The sequence below is a fragment of the Choloepus didactylus genome, chromosome 22 (assembly GCF_015220235.1).
Source record: "Choloepus didactylus isolate mChoDid1 chromosome 22, mChoDid1.pri, whole genome shotgun sequence".
NCBI classification, from domain to species: Eukaryota; Metazoa; Chordata; class Mammalia; order Pilosa; family Megalonychidae; genus Choloepus; species Choloepus didactylus.
In genome coordinates, this window is record NC_051328.1 from 24,217,898 (window position 1) to 24,238,741 (window position 20,844).

At 38.1% G+C, this 20,844-nt stretch overlaps 1 protein-coding gene across 1 annotated transcript in view; it reads left to right on the plus strand.

Annotated features, from left to right (window-relative positions):
- The window catches only part of SNTB2 (syntrophin beta 2), a 157,194-nt gene that overhangs the window by 93,179 nt on the left and 43,171 nt on the right, over positions 1–20,844 (plus strand). The window contains exon 3 of the mRNA XM_037816055.1: positions 11,690–11,900. Within this exon, the coding sequence (XP_037671983.1) occupies positions 11,690–11,900 (211 nt within the window). The remainder of the gene's footprint in view (positions 1–11,689; positions 11,901–20,844) is intronic.

The following is a 20,844-nucleotide window of genomic DNA, read 5'->3' on the forward strand; positions in this document are numbered from 1 at the left end:
TGACTTTTTAAATGTGTCTTTGGATTCGATTTGCATGTATTTTTTTTAATTCATTTTTATTGAGATATATTCACATACCATGTAGTCATACTAAACAAAGCGTACATTCAGTTGTTTACAGTACCATTACATAGTTGTGCATTCATCACCAAAATTAATTTTTGACATTTTCATTACCACACACACAAAAATAATAAGAATAAAAATTAAAGTGAAAAAGAACAATTAAAGTAAAAAGAACACTGGGTGCCTTTTCTTTTTTTTTTTCTTCCCCCAGTTTTCTACTCATCTATCCATAAACTAGACAAAGGGGAACGTGGTCCATACGGCTTTCCCAATCACATTGTCACCCCTCATAAGCTACATTTTTTTATAGTCATCTTCAAGATTCATGAGTTCTGTATTCTAGTTTGATAGTTTCAGGTATTTACTGCTAGCTATTCCAATTCATTAGAACCTAAAAAGGGTTGTCTGTATTGTGCGTAAGAGTGCCCGCCAGAGTGACCTCTTGGCTCCTTTTGGAATCTCTCAGTTTGCAAGTAGTTTGTTGAGAATTTTTGCATCTATATTCATGAGGGAGGCTGGCCTGTAGTTTTCCTTTCTTATAGCATCTTTACCTGGTTTTGGTATTAGAGTGATGTTAACGTCATAAAATGAGGGAAGTAGTGTTCCATTTTCTTCAGTGTTTTGAAAGAGTTTGAGTAAGATTGGTGTCAGTTCTTTTTGGAAAGTTTGATAGCATTCCCCTATGAAGCCATCTGGCCCTGGACATTGTTTGTAGGAAGCTTTTTGATAATTGACTGGATCTCTTTGCTTGTGATTGGTTGGTTGAGGTCTTCTGTTTCTGGTCAGCCTAGGTTGTTCATGTGTTTCCAGGAAATTGTCCATTTCCTCTACATTATCTAGTTTGTTGGCATACAGTTGTTCGTAATAATCTCTTATGATTTTTTTAATTTCTTCGGGATCCACAGTAATGTCGCTTCTCTCATTTATTATTTTGTTCATTTGGGTCTTCTCTCTTTTTGATTTTGTCAGGCTTGTCAATCTTGTTGATCTTTTCGAAGAACAAACTTTTGGTTATTTATTCTCTCTATTGTTTTTCTGTCTCTATGTCATTTATTTCTGCTTTAATCCTTGTTACTTCTTTTCTTCTATTTTGTTTAGGATTAGTTTCCTATTCATTTTCTAGCTTCTTCATTTGTTCCATTAGTTCTTTGATTTTAGCTCTTTCTTCCTTTTAGATGTATGCATTTAGAACTATAAATTTTCCCCTCAATACCGCCTTTGCTGCATCCCATAACTTTTGATATGTTGTGTTCGGCATTTTCATTCTTCTCTATATATTTAGCAATTTCTCTTGCTATTTCTTCTTTAATCCACTGATTGTTTAGGAGTATGTTGTTTAACCACCAGATATTTGTGAATTTTCTAAGTCTCTGATGGTTATTGACTTCTAATTATATTCCATTGTGATCAGAGTATGTGCTTTGAATAATTTCAATTTTTTAAATTTATTGAAGCTTGTTTTATGGCTCAGCATATGGTCTATTCTGGAGAAAGCTCCATGAGCACTAGAGAAGAATGTGTATCCTGGTGATATGGGATGTAATGTTCTATATATGTCTGTTAATTCAGATTCATTTATCAGATTGTTTAGGTTTTCAATTTCCTTATTGGTCCTCTGGTTGATCTAGCTATAGGAGATATTGATGTATTGATGTCTCCCACAATTATTGTGGAAACATCTATTGCTTCCTTTAGTTTTGCCAATGTTTTTCTCATGTATTTTGAGGCACCTTGATTGGGTGCATAGACATTCATGATTGTTATTTCTTCTTGTTAAATTGTCCCTTTTATTAATATATAGTGACTTTCTTTGTCTCTTATAACATCCTTGCATTTTAAGTCTGTTTTATCTGAGATTAATATTGCTGCTCCTGCTTTCTTTTGGCTGTAACGTGCATGGAATATTTTTTTCCATCCTTTCACTTTCAATTTCTTTGTGTCCCTGTGTCTGAGTTCTTACAATCAACATATTTGTGGTTCTTGAATCAACCATCCTGTCCTTTGGTTTGTTTGTCGCATATATTTTCCCCCCCCTCTCTCTCTTTATTTCCTTTAATGTTCCCATACTAAATCTCTTTAGTTCTGAACTCTTCTCCATACTTCTCTCTCCTTTCTTTATTTCTCTGATGGTAGGACTCCCTTTAGTATCTCAATCGGGTCTCTTGTTAGCAAATTCTCTCAGCCTTTGTTTGTCTGTAAAAATTTTAAGCTCTCCCTAAGATTTGAAGGAGAGCTTTGTTGGATAAAGTATTCTTGGTTGGCAATTTTTTGTCTTTCAGAATTTTAAATACGTCATACCACTGCCTTCTCGCCTCCATGTTGGCTGCTGAGTAGTCGCTGCTTAGTCTTTTGTTGTTTCCCTTGTATCTGGTGAATTGCTTCTCTCTTGCTGCTTTCAGAACTTGCTTCTTCTCTTCAGCATTTGACAGTCTGATCAGAATATGTCTCAGAGTGGGTTTATTTGGATTTATTCTGTTTGGAGTTCATTGGGCATCTATGATTTGAGTATTTATGTTGTTTAGAAGGGTTGGGAAGTTTCCCCCAACAATATCTTTGAATACTCTACCTAGACCTTTACCCTTCTGGAACACCAGTGATTCTTATATTTGTGTGCTTTATGTTGTTCATCATATCCCTGAGATCCATTTCGATTTTTTCAAGTTTTTTCTCCATTCTTTTGTAGTTTCACTTTCCGTTCTGCACTCTTCCAGTTTGCTTATTCTTTCTTCAGCTTCCTATAATCTAATACTGTGTATATCCAGAATCTTTTTAATTTTAATTGAATCAACAGTTTCTTTTATTTGCAGAAGATCGTCTGTTTTTTTATTTACTGTTGCAAATTCTTCTTTATGCTCTTCTGGGGTCTCCTTCATATCCTTTATATTCTGTGCCATGATGTTGTTGTTGTGATTATTTCTTTGATTAATTACTCCAAGTACTGTGTCTCCTCTGATTTATTCATTTGGTTGTTTGGGTTTAGGTTGTCCATATCTTCTGGTTTCTTAATACGATTTAAAATTTTTTGTTGTTTTTGTCCTCTTGGCATTTGCTTATCTTGATCGGGTTCTTTTAGGATATGCAGGCTTATTTGAACAGTTATCTCTGATTTGTCAGAACTACAGCTTGGTGGAGTGCACTTTCTCTGACTTACCAGCAGATTGCCCCCGCCCAGGGCACCTATTACCCTCAAGTCAGTTCTGCCCAACTTCATCTGTGTGGCAAGTGGGGGTCCAAATCATGTGAGGGTCCAATCTTTGTACCATGTTTCCGTGTGTAGTTGGTGCAGCCAGCCCTGAACGGGGGGGGGGGGGGGGTGCCCTGTGCAGTTAGGGAGGGAAGGCAGCTTTAAGAGAGATTCCAAAACGAGCCGAGAGATCACTCTGGTGGGCACTCTTACGCACACTTTAGACAACCCTTTTTAGGTTCTAAAGAATTGGGGTAGCTGGTGGTGGATACCTGAAACTATCAAACTACAACCCAGAACCCATGAATCTTGAAGACAGTTGTATAAAAATGTAGCTTATGAGGGGTGACAAGGGGATTGGGAAAGCCATAAGGACCACACTCCACTTCGTCTAGTTTATGGATGGATGAGTAGAAAAATAGGGGAAGGAAACAAACAGACAAAGGTACCCAGTGTTCTTTTTTACTTCAATTGCTCTTTTTCACTCTAATTATTATTCTTGTTATTCTTGTGTGTGTGCTAATGAAGGTGTCAGGGATTGATTTGGGTGATGAATGTACAACTATGTAATGGTACTGTGAACAATCGAAAGTACGATTTGTTTTGTATGACTGCGTGGTATATGAATATATCTCAATAAAATGAAGATTAAAAAAAAAAAAAAAAAAAGACATAATGCTGAGCAAAATAAGCCAGGCACAAAAAGAGAGATATTGTATGTTACCATTAATGTGAATTCTGTGAAAAATGTGCAATGTTTTATACTGTAGAATGTAGGGGACCTAGAGATACCAATTAGTGGAGGGGGAATGATAATCTAATAAGAACAGATAAACTATGGAGGGTAATCTCAATGTTATGGGAATGCTCAGGAATGATTATGGTTTGTAAACTTTCTTGGATATAGTAAGATCATGTTGGAAGCATTAGAGTTATTTTAGGTTTTTTTTTTTCTCTTATTCCTTTGTTTTCTTAGGGGTTGTTAATTTTCTTGGGGTATGGTAGGAACATGTTGGAAGCAATGTAGTTATTTTAGATTATTTGTTTTTCTTACTCCTCTGTTTGGACATGGTTTATGAATTTTCTTGGGGTATGGTAGGAACATATTGGAAGCAAAGTAGTTATTTTAGGTTATTGGTTTTCCTTAATCCATTGCTTTGTTTGAAATGTCGTGGGGTTTTTTTGGTTGTTGTTTGCCTGTTTGTTTTTAATTTTTTGATAAACAAAGTTAAAAAATTGAAAAAAAATCAGTAGAAAAATGGGAGTAAAAACTAAATGACAAATAGGGTGGGATGGGGGGATGGTTTGGGTATTCTCTTTTCACTTTTATTTTTTATTCTTATTCTGATTCTTTCTGATGTAAGGAAAATGTTCAGAAATAGATTGTGGTGATGAACGCATAACTATATGATCATACTGTGAACAGTTGATTGTATACCATGGATGACTGTATGGTTTGTGAATATATTTCAATAAAACTGAATTAAAAAAAAAAAAAAAATGCACTGAAATCCAAAGATGAAAGGGGATGCGAGAGACGCACAGAGATGATGACAGTCATCATAAGAATAAAAAGAATGACTAACTTGGAAGCTGCGTTATGTAAGGGAGGGGAAAGAAGTTATCAGATAAAAAAAAAAAAAAATGCAAGTTGCCAAACTGTATCATCCTATTAAAAAAAAAAAAAAAACAGTAATGCAAAAAAAAACAAAAAAAAACAACAAAAAAACAAAAGGCGGGCCTGCTGGGCTGCTGCCTAGGGGCCACTGTGTGCAAAGGGCACTAAAGCATTGCTGGTACAAATCAGAACTGAGGTGCCCGTTGGCTCAAGTGTGAATACAGCTTCTGCCACAAGTCACTGGGAAACGAGCTATTGTTTCCTTTCCTCCCAAAGGAATCATCACCCTGAGGTGAAAGTTTACAACACTCCTTGACGGTTGCAGACCAGTCTCCATTGAGTATTCGGAGGCACTCCTGGGCCTGTCACATGGCCTATCCAGCCACCAGCCCTGAGGACAGCCTGCTGACGTTGGCAGGCAGAGCCAGAAAGAGAACGATGTGTGGTACGGGGCTGTTTGCAGGGAATGAGTGGGTTATTCTATTGTCTAAACAGCTAAACATGCCTCAAGAAGTTGTCTGGTATGGAGAATTGCATGTAATTACTTGCTTTTTACAAGAGTATGATAAACTTTTTTTTTAAAGAGAACATCACTTGTCACTAAATAAATGCTGACAAAATATTTCATTATTATTAAAAGGGAAGCCAACAAATGGAGTCGAGAAGTCACTCTGGTGGACATTCTTACACGCTACATACATAACCCTTTTTAGGTCTTAATGCATTGGAATAGCTAGAAGTAAATACCTGAAACTATCAAACTCCAACCCAGTAGTCTGGACCCTTGAAGACTATTGCATAACAATGCAGATTACAAGGGATGACAGTGTGATTGTGAAAGCCTTAGGGATCACACTCCCTTTATCCAGTGTATGGATGGATGAGTAGGAAAATGGGGACAAAAACTAAATGAAAAATGGGGTGGGATGGGGGTGATGATTTTTCACTTTTATTTTTTATTCTTATTTTCACTTTTTCTGGTACAAGGAAAATGTTCAAAAAATAGACTGGGGTGATGAATGAACAACTATATGATGGTACTGTGAACAATTGATTGTACACTTTGGATGATTGTATGGTATGTGATATATCTCAATAAAATTGAATTTAAAAAAAAAAAAAAAAAAACGAATCTCCCAGCCATTCCTGGAGACTTAAATCTGTTGCACGAGTCCAACCCTTCGGCTCAGCCTCCCCACAGCCGTGTGCCCACAAGTCCCTGGGATTGGTGTAGGGCCCTAGGGATTTCCATGCAGGACCCCGCCTCCAAGCTGTACACTCCACAGGCCTCCGCGGAGGGAAGACTGCGCAACATCACTGGTGAGCAAAATCCCCTAGGGAAGCTCTCACCCGCAGTGCCGCGCAGAGGCGTTTCCAACCCACTGAGAAGATGGTTATATGGGGTGTGGTAATTTCCCCCTTCTGTGGACCTCCGCCTTCCTAGCTCCAGGACAATTAGCTGTGGGTGTGCAAAGGCTATCGTCCACACCAGATACTGAGGCGGGTGCCCAGGGCACGGAAGGCATTCCCCACCACACTCGACTGTGCATCTCTCACTGCCGATCCACAGCCGCTTTTGGGGTTTTTAAACTATTCTGTTTCCAAACGCTGACCCTCGGTTTCTCCCGACTGCAGTGCGGCTGCTGTTTCTCCGGCAGCCTCAGTCACTCGTTTCTGAGTGCAGACTCTCATTTCACCAAATGCACAGTCCCTGTGGATTTAGTGGACCTTGTCCCACCAGTGCAATGCTGGAACTGATATTCTGGAGCACTTTTGACTTTTATCTAGTGTTTTTCATGGAGAATTATTTTGTTTTGTCTCTTGTAATCCGCCATTTTGAATCCTCTTGGTAATGGATTCTTTCTAGTTTATTTTATTTAATGACTATTTGAAGAGTTTCTCTGAATAATACTAATAATTAATAATTATGATTTATGCATCAAAAGGATTCTAAGAGATAATTCTACCTTTTAGTACAGTGTTTTATTGTTTTGTAGTATAATGTTCTATTATAAATCTTTGTATAAGAAACCTATAGCTCATCTTTCTCTAGAGAATATAATCAGTTTTTTAGCCAACAAGTATTTATTTTTTTTTAGTCTTCATTTTATTGAGATATACTCACACACCATGCAGTCATACAAAACAAATCGTACTTTCGATTGCTCACAGTACCATTACATAGTTGTACATTCATCACCTAAATCAATCCCTGACACCTTCATTAGCACACACACAAAAATAACAAGAATAATAATTAAAGTGAAAAAGAGCAATTGAAGTAAAAAAGAACACTGAGTACCTTTGTCTGTTTGTTTGTTTGTTTCCTTCCCCTATTTTTCTACTCATCCATCCATAAACTAGACAAAGTGGAGTGTGGTCCCCCACTCACCACAACGCAAAGCAGGGGAGAACTGGCTTGTGGAGAACAGGTGGCTTGTGGAGAACAGGTGGCTCATGGACGCCACCTGCTGGTTAGTTAGAGAAAGTGTACTCCATGAAGCTATAGATCTGACAAATTAGAGATAAGGACTTCAATTGGTCTACAAATCCTAAAAGAACCCTATCAAGTTCAGCAAATGCCAAGAGGCCAAAAACAACAGAAAATTATAAAGCATATGAAAAAACCAGATGATATGGATAACCCAAGCCCAAGCACCCAAATCAAAAGATCAGAAGAGACACAGCACCTAGAGCAGCTACTCAAAGAACTAAAGACGAACAATGAGACCATAGTACGGGATACAAAGGATATCAAGAAGACCCTAGAAGAGCATAAAGAAGACATTGCAAGACTAAATTTAAAAATAGATGCTCTCATGGAAATTAAAGAAACTGTTGACCAAATTAAAAAGATTCTGGACACTCATTGTACAAGACTAGAGGAAGTTGAACAACGAATCAGTGACCTGGAAGATGACAGAATGGAAAATGAAAGCATAAAAGAAAGAATGGGGAAAAAAATTGAAAAAATCGAAACGGACCTCAGGGATATGACAGATAATATAAAACGTGGATAAATAAAATGTGGTATATACACACGATGGAATACTACGCGGCAGTAAGAAGGAACGATCTGGTGAAACATATGACAACATGGATGAACCTTGAAGACATAATGCTGAGCGAAATAAGCCAGGCACAAAAAGAGAAATATTATATGCTACCACTAATGTGAACTTTGAAAAATGTAAAACAAATGGTTTATAATGTAGAATGTAGGGGAACTAGCAGTGGAGAGCAATTAAGGAAGGGGGAACAATAATCCAAGAAGAACAGATAAGCTATTTAACGTTCTGGGGATGCCCAGAAATGACTATGGTCTGTTAATTTCTGATGGATGTAGTAGGAACAAGTTCACAGAAATGTTGCTATATTATGTAACTTTCTTGGGGTAAAGTAGGAACATGTTGGAAGTTAAGCAGTTATCTTAGGTTAGTTGTCTTTTTCTTACTCCCTTGCTATGGTCTCTTTGAAATGTTCTTTTATTGTATGTTTGTTTTCTTTTTAACTTTTTTTTTCATACAGTTGATTTGAAAAAAGAAGGGAAAGTTAAAAAAAAGAAAAAAGACAAACAAGGAAAAAAAAAAAAAAGATGTAGTGCCCCCTTGAGGAGCCTGTGGAGAATGCAGGGGTATTCGCCTACCCCACCTCCATGGTTGCTAACATGACCACAGACATAGGGGACTGGTGGTTTGATGGGTTGAGCCCTCTACCATAAGTTTTACCCTTGGGAAGACGGTTGCTGCAAAGGAGAGGCTAGGCCTCCCTGTATTTGTGCCTAAGAGTCTCCTCCTGAATGCCTCTTTGTTGCTCAGATGTGGCCCTCTCTCTCTGGCTAAGCCAACTTGAAAGGTGAAATCACTGCCCTCCCCCCTACGTGGGATCAGACACCCAGGGAAGTGAATCTCCCTGGCAACGTGGAATATGACTCCCGGGGAGGAATGTAGACCCGGCATCGTGGGATGGAGAACATCTTCTTGACCAAAAGGGGGATGTGAAAGGAAATGAAATAAGCTTCAGTGGCAGAGAGATTCCAAAACGAGCCGAGAGATCACTCTGGTGGGCACTCTTACGCACACTTTAGACAACCTTTTTTAGGTTCTAAAGAATTGGGGTAGCTGGTGGTGGATACCTGAAACTATTAAACTACAACCCAGAACCCATGAATCTCGAAGACAGTTGTATAAAAATGTAGCTTATGAGGGGTGACAGTGGGATTGGGAATGCCATAAGGACCAAACTCCACTTTGTCTAGTTTATGGATGGATGTGTAGAAAAGTAGGGGAAGCAAACAAACAGACAAAGGTACCTAGTGTTCTTTTTTACTTCAATTGCTCTTTTTCACTCTAATTATTATTCTTGTTATTTTTGTGTGTGTGCTAATGAAGGTGTCAGGGATTGATTTAGGTGATGAATGTACAACTATGTAATGGTACTGTAAACAATCGAAAGTACAATTTGTTTTGTATGACTGCGTGGTATGTGAATATATCTCAATAAAATGATGATTAAAAAAAAAAAAAAAAAGAAGGGAAAGTTAAAAAAAAAAAAGAATAAAGAAAAAAGACAAACAAGGAAAAAAAAAAAAAAAGATGTAGTGCCCCCTTGAGGAGCCTGTGGAGAATGCAGGGGTATTCGCCTACCCCACCTCCATGGTTGCTAACATGACCACAGACATAGGGGACTGGTGGTTTGATGGGGTTGAGCCCTCTACCATAAGTTTTACCCTTGGGAAGACGGTTGCTGCAAAGGAGAGGCTAGGCCTCCCTGTATTTGTGCCTAAGAGTCTCCTCCTGAATGCCTCTTTGTTGCTCAGATGTGGCCCTCTCTCTCTGGCTAAGCCAACTTGAAAGGTGAAATCACTGCCCTCCCCCCTACGTGGGATCAGACACCCAGGGAAGTGAATCTCCCTGGCAACGTGGAATATGACTCCCGGGGAGGAATGTAGACCCGGCATCGTGGGATGGAGAACATCTTCTTGACCAAAAGGGGGATGTGAAAGGAAATGAAATAAGCTTCAGTGGCAGAGAGATTCCAAAACGAGCCGAGAGATCACTCTGGTGGGCACTCTTACGCACACTTTAGACAACCTTTTTTAGGTTCTAAAGAATTGGGGTAGCTGGTGGTGGATACCTGAAACTATTAAACTACAACCCAGAACCCATGAATCTCAAAGACAGTTGTATAAAAATGCAGCTTATGAGGGGTGACAATGGGATTGGGAATGCCATAAGGACCAAACTCCACTTTGTCTAGTTTATGGATGGATGTGTAGAAAAGTAGGGGAAGGAAACAAACAGACAAAGGTACCCAGTGTTCTTTTTTACTTCAATTGCTCTTTTTCACTCTAATTATTATTCTTGTTATTTTTGTGTGTGTGCTAATGAAGGTGTCAGGGATTGATTTAGGTGATGAATGTACAAGTATGTAATGGTACTGTAAACAAACGAAAGTACAATTTGTTTTGTATGACTGCGTGGTATGTGAATATATCTCAATAAAATGATGATTAAAAAAAAATAAATAAATAAAAAATAAAATGTCCGAATATAAGACTCATTGGTGTTCCAGAAGGGGAAGAAAAGGGTAAAGGTCTAGAAAGTATATTCAAAGAAATTGTTGGGGAAAACTTCCCAAATCTTCTAAACAACATAATTACACAAATCATAAATGCTCAGCGAACTCCAAATAGAATAAATCCAAATAAACCCACTCCGAGACATATTCTGATCACACTGTCAAACACGGAAGAGAAGGAGCAAGTTCTGAAAGCAGCAAGAGAAAAGCAATTCACCACATACAAAGGAAACAGCATAAGACTAAGTAGTGACTACTCAGCAGCCACCATGGAGGCGAGAAGGCAGTGGCACGATATATTTAAAATTCTGAGTGAGAAAAATTGCCAACAAGTATTTAAGGACTATGGGCAGAAATAATTAAAATAGTGAAAATAACATTAAAAAGAATAAAACACAAAACAGTACCCAATAAATTGCTTTGTGAAAACTTGTTCAATGTATATTAAAAAGATTTATTTATTTATTTTTTAACTTTATTGATCAAAAAATTAAAAAACAAACTCACAATAAAAAAAGACATTTCAAACAAAACCAAAGCAAAGGAATAAGAAAAGCAAATAACCTAAAATAACTACTTGCTTCCAACATGTTCCTGTATACCCCCAAAAAACTAACCTAAAGGTTCCTTTTAAAGTATATTTTTCTCAGTTGACCATTAACTAACACAGAATAGTCATAGCACTGAAGATTTGTTAACTATTTTTCTACCATGACACAGTGGATGAGTTAATCATTTAATGGGATCCAGGCACTAAAAAACAGTTCTAATTTTTTATAGTGTTATGTTCTGCTTTTTCCTTTTTCTTTACTTCACGCAGTAGAAATTTCAGGTCATTATTTGGCAGTAATTTTTTTTTTCCTTATACTAGAATTTTCTAAGTTTAAAAAAAATCAGTTCCTTCTTTACAGTGTTCCTAAGAGATTCAGCATGTATGCTTTCCCTTTCTCTGAGAAGGAAAGTAAGGTAAAGTGAAGTGCCCTACTCCACGCTATACAATAGGGCGCTTCATCTTAGATCATTACATTAACATATTCAAACAGAACCAGCAATTAGTCTTTCTGATGATCATCTCTCCATATGTGAGTTTCTCTGGAAATGAACTTTAGAGAATTAAGGGAAAGTATCTCTTTCATAGTCATGTAAATTTAAAATAGATCTACAGTTGTGTATGTTAAACCCTTGCACTTTTGATGACTTTTGATATAGCTCACTTTTTTTTTTTTCCTTTTCCCACACAGACTGATAGAGCTACATTCTCCTGACAGCAGGAACACCTTGATCCTGCGCTGCAAGGATACAGCCACAGCACACTCCTGGTTCGTAGCTATCCACACCAACATAATGGCTCTCCTCCCACAGGTGTTGGCTGAACTCAATGCCATACTTGGTGCAACCAGTGCGGCAGGAGGCAGTAAGGAGGTCAAGCACATTGCCTGGCTGGCAGAACAGGTAGGCTGGGAGGCAGGGCAAGGTCTCATCTGGTCCCCATTCAGAGCCAGGATATTACCCTGTTTCTTGTATCTGCAATATTTATTATGAAGGTAGGGTTTGGTTATCTAACTAACAGATCTTTTGTTTATAGGCCTTTTGTTTCTCCTGCCTTCCTTTCTGCCTTTTAGTTATTAGTTGCCAATTATCCCCTCTTCCTAAAGAATTGACTGTTGTAATAATCACCATCACAGTATAATTAAAAAGAGGTTCTCATTACCCTCTTTGTTTTTAATGAAAAGTAGGATAATCTTCATGATTTTAGGCAGGAAGTCGGTAACCTTTTTGTATAAAGGGCCAGATATGACACAACTACTTTGCTGTTGTAGCAAGAAAATAGCAATAGACAACATGCAAATGACTGTGTTCCAATAAAACTTTATTTACAAAAACAGATGGTGGTCTAGATTTAGCCCACAGGTCACAGTTTGCCGATCCCTTTTTAGACTACTGCCTGTATTTCCAGTGATAGCAGGCTTTAGTTTACTTCCCTGCTCTGGGAGAAGTATAAAGTATATAAAATATTTTTTTAAATGTTAGGAAAGAAAAGGAAGAAAAAAATCTAAGTGGATGTTTGGAGTAGGGAAAAGAGGAACTCTTTTAGTCTGAGTCATTTTAGATCCCAACTGTGGCATAAGAAAGACCAAAACTTCCATGTTACAATATGGTATATCCTTTTTCTTTTGGTCCTTCACTGTCAGGGGGATGAAAAACAAAGACTGGAGTAGGGGGTTCAGAGATGAGTATTCAAGTGCTAGCACTGTTTTGCACTGATTTTAGAACTTTTAGAAAGTTACTTCACCTGGTTAAATCCTAGTTTCCTCTTGTGTGTGCAAAGACCAATTGATTGGACTGAGACCATTGGTTCCAAAATGTGTCAGAATCAGCCCAGGGAGGTTTTTGTTCTTTCATTTTTGTTTTGTTTTGTTTTAAATACAGTTTCCTAGGTTTAGCTTCCCACACTATACTCCAAAAAAGTTCTGATGTGCTAGGTCTGTGGTGGCACCTGGTAATCATTATGGTAGCTCCCCAGCTGATTGTGATATAGGGTCAATTTTAGAAACCAACAATCTATTTTTTTCTCCAGCTCTGAAATTTTATGAACTTATCAAATAATTATAATAAATTTAAAAAAGAATTAATATTCTGATCATTTCCATGAAGCATTATTAGAATTACTAAATAGAGAAGAAATTAATGAAATTATCAATGGTATAAGTACTTATACTGAAAAATTTTTTAATTTACTTGTTTACCATTATTTCTTTATGGTTGTATGCTAGTTGAAAAACTAAATTGAGTGGTAATTATTCTGTGCCTTTGGTATTATAAATTTTTAAGTTATATATTCATATGGTTCAAAAGGTAAAGAATAAAAAGTTAATGGGTATAACCTCTTAGGTGCTAATGTATTGGAATAGCTAGAAGTAAATACCTAAAACTACCAAACTCCAACCCAGCAGTCTGGACTCCTGAAGACAATTATATAATAATGCAGATTACAAGGGGTGACAGTGTGATTGTGAAGACCTTGTGGATCACACCCCCTTTATCTAGTGTATGGATGAGTGGAGGAATGGGGATAAAAACTAAAGGACAAATGGGGTGGGATGGGGGGATGGTTTGGCTGTTCTTTTTTCACTTTTATTTTTTATTCTTCTTCTGGTTCTTTTTTTTTTTTTTTAATCTTCATTTTATTGAGATATATTCACATACCACGCAGTCATACAAAACAAATCGTACATTCGATTGTTCACAGTACCATTACATAGTTGTACATTCATCACCTAAATCAATCCATGACACCTTCATTAGCACACACACAAAAATAATAAGAATAATAATTAAAGTGAAAAAGAGCAATTGAAGTGAAAAAGAACACTGGGTACCTTTGTCTGTTTGTTTCCTTCCCCTATTTTTCTACTCATCCATCCATAAACTAGACAAAGTGGAGTGTGGTCCTTATGGCTTTCCCAATCCCATTGTCACCCCTCATAAGCTACATTTTTATACAACTGTCTTCGAGATTCATGGGTTCTGGGTTGTAGTTTGATAGTTTCACGTATCCACCAATTCTTTACAACCTAAAAAGGGTTGTCTAAAGTGTGCGTAAGAGTGCCCATCAGAGTGACCTCTCGGCTCCTTTTGGAATCTCTCTGCTACTGAAGCTTATTTCATTTCCTTTCACATCCCCCTTTTGGTCAACAAGATGTTCTCCGTCCCACGATGCCAGATCTACATTCCTCCCTGGGAGTCATATTCCACGTTGCCAGGGAGTTTCACTCCCCTGGGTGTCCGATCCCACGTAGTGGGGAGGGCAGTGATTTCACCTTTCAAGTTGGCTTAGCCAGAGAGAGAGGGCCACATCTGAGCAACAAAGAGGCATTCGGGAGGACGCTCTTAGGCACAACCATAGGGAGGCCTAGCCTCTCCTTTGCAGCAACCGTCTTCCCAAGGGTAAAACCTATGGTAGAGGGCTCAACCCATCAAACCACCAGTCCCCTATGTCTGTGGTCACGTTAGCAACCATCGAGGTGGGGTAGCCCAATACCCCTGCATTCTCCACAGGCTCCTCAGGGGGCACTAAATCTTTTTTTCCTTCTTTTCCTTTTTTTTTTTTTAACTTTCCCTTCTTTTTTAAATCAACTGTATGAAAAAAAAGTTAAAAAGAAAACAAACATAAAATAAAAGAACATTTCAAAGAGACCATAACAAGGGAGTAAGAAAAAGACAACTAACCTAAGATAACTGCTTAACTTCAAACATGTTCCTACTTTACCCCAAGAAAGTTACCTAATATAGCAACATTTCTGTGAACTTGTTCCTACTATATCCATCAGAAATTAACAGACCATAGTCATTCCTGGGCATCCCCAGAACATTAAATAGCTTATCTGTTCTCCTTGGATTATTGTTCCCCCTTCCTTAATTGCTCTCTATTGCTAGTTCCCCTACATCCTACATTATAAACCATTTGTTTTACTTTTTTCAAAGTTCACATTAGTGGTAGCATATAATATTTCTCTTTTTGTGCCTGGCTTATTTCGCTCAGCATTATGTCTTCAAGGTTCATCCACGTTGTCATATGTTTCACGAGATCGTTCCTTCTTACTGCCGCGTAGTATTCCATCGTATGTATATACCACATTTTATTTATCCACTCATCTGTTGAAGGACATTTGGGTTGTTTCCATCTCTTGGCAATTGTGAATAATGCTGCTATGAACATTGGCGTGCAGACATCTGTTCATGTCACTGCTTTCCGATCTTCCGGGTATATACCGAGAAGTGCAATCGCTGGATCGAATGGTAACTTTATTTCTAGTTTTCTAAGGAACTGCCAGACTGACTTCCAGAGTGGCTGAACCATTATACAGTCCCACCAACAATGAATAAGAGTTCCAATTTCTCCACATCCCCTCCAGCATTTGTAGTTTCCTGTTTGTTTAATGGCAGCCATTCTAATCGGTGTTAGATGGTATCTCATTGTGGTCTTAATTTGCATCTCTCTAATAGCTAGTGAAGCTGAACATTTTTTCATGTGTTTCTTGGCCATTTGTATTTCCTCTTCAGAGAACTGTCTTTTCATATCTTTTGCCCATTTTATAATTGGGCTGTCTGTACTATTGTCATTGAGTTGTAGGATTTCTTTATATATGCAAGATATCAGTCTTTTGTCAGATACATGGTTTCCAAAAATTTTTTCCCATTGAGTTGGCTGCCTCTTTACCTTTTTGAGAAATTCCTTTGAGGTGCAGAAACTTCTAAGCTTGAGGAGTTCCCATTTATCTATTTTTTCTTTTGTTGCTTGTGCTTTGGGTGTAAAGTCTAGGAAGTGGCTGCCTAATACAAGGTCTTGAAGATGTTTTCCTACATTATCTTCTAGGAGTTTTATGGTACTTTCTTTTATATTGAGATCTTTGGTCCATTTTGAGTTAATTTTTGTGTAGGGTGTGAGGTAGGGGTCCTCTTTCATTCTTTTGGATATGGATATCCAACTCTCCCAGCCCTATTTGTTGAAAAGACCATTATGACTCAGTTCAGTGACTTTGGAGGCCTTATCAAAGATCGGTCGGCCATAGATCTGAGGGTCTATCTCTGAATTCTCAATTCGATTCCATTGATCTATATGTCTATCTTTGTGCCAGTACCATGCTGTTTTGGCAACTGTGGCTTTATAATAAGCTTCAAAGTCAGGGAGTGTAAGTCCTCCCACTTCATTTTTCTTTTTTAGAGTGTCTTTAGCAATTTGAGGCATCTTCCCTTTCCAAATAAATTTGATAACTGGCTTTTCCAAGTCTGCAAAGTAGGTTGTTGGAATTTTGATTGGGATTGCATTGAATCTGTAGATGAGTTTGGGTAGAATTGACATCTTAATGACATTTAGTCTTCCTATCCATGAACATGGAATATTTTTCCATCTTTTAAGGTCCCCTTCTATTTCTTTTAGTAGAGTTATGTAGTTTTCTTTGTATAGGTCTTTTACATCTTTGGTTAAGTTGCTTCCTAGGTACTTGATTTTTTTAGTTGCTATTGAAAATGGTATCTTTTTCTTGAGTGTCTCTTCAGTTTGTTCATTTCTAGCATATAGAAACATTACTGACTTATGTGCATTAATCTTGTATCCCGCTACTTTGCTAAATTTGTTTATTAGCTCTAGTAGCTGTATCGTCGATTTCTCAGGGTTTTCTAGATATAAGATCATATCATCTGCTAACAATGACAGTTTTACTTCTTCTTTTCCAATTTGGATGCCTTTTATTTCTTTGTCTTGCCGGATTGCCCTGGCTAGCACTTCCAGCACAATGTTGAATAACAGTGGTGACAGCGGGCATCCTTGTCTTGTTCCTGATCTTAGAGGGAAGGCTTTCAGTCTCTCACCATTGAGTACTATGCTGGCTGTGGGTTTTTCATATATGCTCTTTATCATGTTGAGGAAGTTTCCTTCAATTCCTACCTTTTGAAGTGTTTTTATCAAAAAGGGATGTTGGATTTTGTCAAATGCTTTTTCAGCATCTATTGAGATTATCAATTGATTTTTCCCTTTTGACTTGTTAATGTGTTGTAATACATTGATTGATTTTCTTATGTTGAACCATCCTTGCATGCCTGGAATGAACCCCACTTGGTCATGGTGTATGATTTTTTTAATGTGTCTTTGGATTCGATTTGCAAGTATTTTGTTGAGGATTTTTGCATCTATATTCATTAGGGAGATTGGCCGGTAGTTTTCCTTTTTTGTAGCATCTTAGCCTGGTTTTGGTATTAGATTGATGTTAGCTTCATAAAATGAGTTAGGTAGTGTTCCATTTTCTTCAATGTTTTGAAAGAGTTTGAGTAAGATTGGTGTCAGTTCTTTCTGGAAAGTTTGGTAGAATTCCCCTGTGAAGCCATCTGGCCCTGGGCATTTATTTGTGGGAAGATTTTTGATGACTGATTGGATCTCTTTGCTTGTGATGGGTTGGTTGAGGTCTTCTATTTCTTCTCTGGTCAGTCTAGGTTGTTCATATGTTTCCAGGAAATTGTCCATTTCCTCTACATTATCCAGTTTGTTGCCATACAGTTGTTCATAGTATCCTCTTAAAATTTTTTTAATTTCTTCAGGTTCTGCAGTTATGTCACCTTTTTCATTCATTATTTTGTTTATATGGGTCTTCTCTCTTTTTGATTTTGTCAGTCTAGCTAGGGGCTTGTCAATCTTGTTGATCTTCTCAAAGAACCAACTTTTGGTGATATTTATCCTCTCTATTGTTTTTTTGTTCTCTATGTCATTTATTTCTGCTTTAATCCTTGTTATTTCTTTTCTTGTCCTTGGTTTAGGATTGGTTTGCTGTTCATTTTCTAGCTTCTTCAGTTGATCCATTAGTTCTTTGATTTTGGCTCTTTCTTCCTTTTTCATATATGCGTTTAGTGCTATAAATATCCCCCTTAGCACTGCTTTTGCTGCATCCCATAGGTTTTGGTATGTTGTGTTCTCATTTTCATTCGTCTCTATATATTTAGCAATTTCTCTTGCTATTTCTTCGTTAACCCACTGATTGTTTAGGAGTGTGTTGTTTAACCTCCAGGTATTTGTGAATTTTCTAAGTCTCTGATGGTTATTGACTTCTAATTGTATTCCATTGTGGTCAGAGAATGTGCTTTGAATAATTTCAATCTTTTTAAATTTATTGAGGCTTGTTTTATGTCCCAGCATATGATCTATTCTGGAGAAAGTTCCATGAGCACTAGAGAAGTATGTGTATCCTGGTGATTTGGGATGTAATGTCCTGTATATGTCTGTTAAATCTAATTCATTTATCAGATTGTTTAGGTTTTCAGTTTCCTTATTGGTCTTCTGTCTGGTTGATCTATCTATAGGAGAGAGTGATGTGTTGAAGTCTCCCACAATTATTGTGGAAACATCAATTGCTTCCTTTAGTTTTGCCAGTGTTTCTCTCATGTATTTTGTGGCACCTTGATTGGGTGCATAGACATTTACGATTGTTATTTCTTCTTGTTGAATTGCCCCTTTTATTAGTACATAGTGGCCTTCTTTGTCTCTCAAAACATCCCTGCATTTAAAGTCTATTTTATCTGAGATTAATATTGCTATACCTGCTTTCTTTTGGCTGTAGCTTGCATGAAATATTTTTTTCCATCCTTTCACTTTCAGTTTCTTTGTGTCCCTGTGTCTAAGATGAGTCTCTTGTATGCAACATATTGATGGTTCATTTTTTTTGATCCATTCTGCGAATCTATATCTTTTAATTGGGGAGTTTAATCCATTTACATTCAACGTTATAACCATGAAGGCATTTCTTGAATCAGCCATCTTATCCTTTGGTTTATGTTTGTCATATATATTTTTCCCTCTCTCTATTAATATCCTTTATTGTACCCATACCGAATCTCTTTAGTACTGAACCTTTCTCCAAGTCTCTCTGTCCTGTCTTTGTTTCTCTGTCTGTAGGGCTCCCTTTAGTATCTCCAGTAGGGCAGGTCTCTTGTTAGCAAATTCTCTCAGCATTTGTTTGTCTGTGAAATTTTAAGCTCTCCCTCAAATTTGAAGGAGAGCTTTGCTGGATAAAGTATTCTTGGCTGGAAATTTTTCTCACTCAGAATTTTAAATATATCGTGCCACTGCCTTCTCGCCTCCATGGTGGCTGCTGAGTAGTCACTACTTAGTGTTATGCTGTTTCCTTTGTATGTGGTGAATTGCTTGTCTCTTGCTGCTTTCAGAACTTGCTCCTTCTCTTCTGTGTTTGACAGTGTGATCAGAATATGTCTCGGAGTGGGTTTATTTGGATTTATTCTATTTGGAGTTCACTGAGCATTTATGATTTGTGTATTTATGTTGTTTAGAAGATTTGGGAAGTTTTCCCCAACAATTTCTTTGAATACTCTTCCTAGACCTTTTCCCTTTTCTTCCCCTTCTAGAACACCAATGAGTCTTATATTTGGACGTTTCATATTATCTATCATATCCCTGAGATCCCTTTCGATTTTTTCAATTTTTTTCCCCATTCTTTCTTTTATGCTTTCATTTTCCATTCTGTCATCTTCCAGGTCACTGATTCATTGTTCAACTTCCTCTAGTCTTGTACTATGAGTGTCCAGAATCTTTTTAATTTGGTCAACAGTTTCTTTAATTTCCATAAGATCATCCATTTTTTTATTTAGTCTTGCAATGTCTTCTTTATGCTCTTCTAGGGTCTTCTTGATCTCCTTTGTATCCCGTACTATGGTCTCATTGTTCATCTTTAGTTCTTTGAGTAGCTGCTCTAGGTGCTGTGTCTCTTCTGGTCTTTTGATTTGGGTGCTTGGGCTTGGGTTATCCATATCGTCTGTTTTTTTTCATATGCTTTATAATTTTCTGTTGTTTTTGGCCTCTTGGCATTTGCTGAACTTGATAGGGTTCTTTTAGGATGTGTAGACCAATTGAAGTCCATATCTCTAATTTATCAGATCTACAGCTTCGTGGAGTACACTTTCTCTAACTAACCAGCAGGTGGCGTCCACGAGCCACCTCTTCTCCACAACCCAGTTCTCCCCTGCTTAGCCTTTTTGGTGAGTGGGGGAGTGAGTCTTGTGGGGTCCAATTGGTGTACCAAGCTTGTGTGTGTAGTTGGTGTTGCCTGCCCTGTATATGGGGCGTGTTTCTGGGCAGTCAGGGAGGGGGCGTGGCTCTAACAATCAAATTTCCCTGGTGATCCTAGAGTTTTAAAGCTGCTGCAATAGTCTAATCCTTCAGTTCAGTCCTGCCACAGTTTGTCTCTGCCACTGACCCACAAGTCCTTGGTATTGGCGTATGGCTCCTGAGACTTGCAAGTGGGCCCCTCTTCCAGGCTGTGCACCCCGGGTCCTCTGTTGAGGGATGACTGTGTTATGTCACAGGTGAGTGCCGTCCCCCCTGGGCGGTTCTGGGCTGCTGGGCTGTGTAGGGAGACTCCCAGTCTGCTGAAATGATGGCTGAATGGGGCTTTGTTAATTCACACTGCTCCACCTTCCCAACTCTGAGACAATCAGCTGAAGTTGCAGGGAAGGCTAATGTCCACGCCCAGTTTTGTGGTGTGTGCCTGTTATTTGAAGCACTTCCGTCACACTGGGTTGTCTGGGGCAGCTCTGGGCTATGGGGCTGGCGATGGGCAGGAGTGTTTCCTGTCCACCAGAATGATGGCTGTGAGCGGACACCCCCCTTTTCTTGGGAAGTTGTGGTGTTTAGTGAATTTTCTCAGCCACTGGATTATTGCCTTTTGTCTCAGAGCTCTCTTAGTTCTGCTCTTGTCTTGACCTGCCCAAATTGCAAGTCTTTGAAGCTTTCTGTATTGGGCTTCTTAGAGTAATTGTTTTAGAAAAAGAAAAAAGGATTAAAAAAAAAAAGGGGGGGCCCTCCTCAGAGATCTAATGGGTTATTGAAATGCTA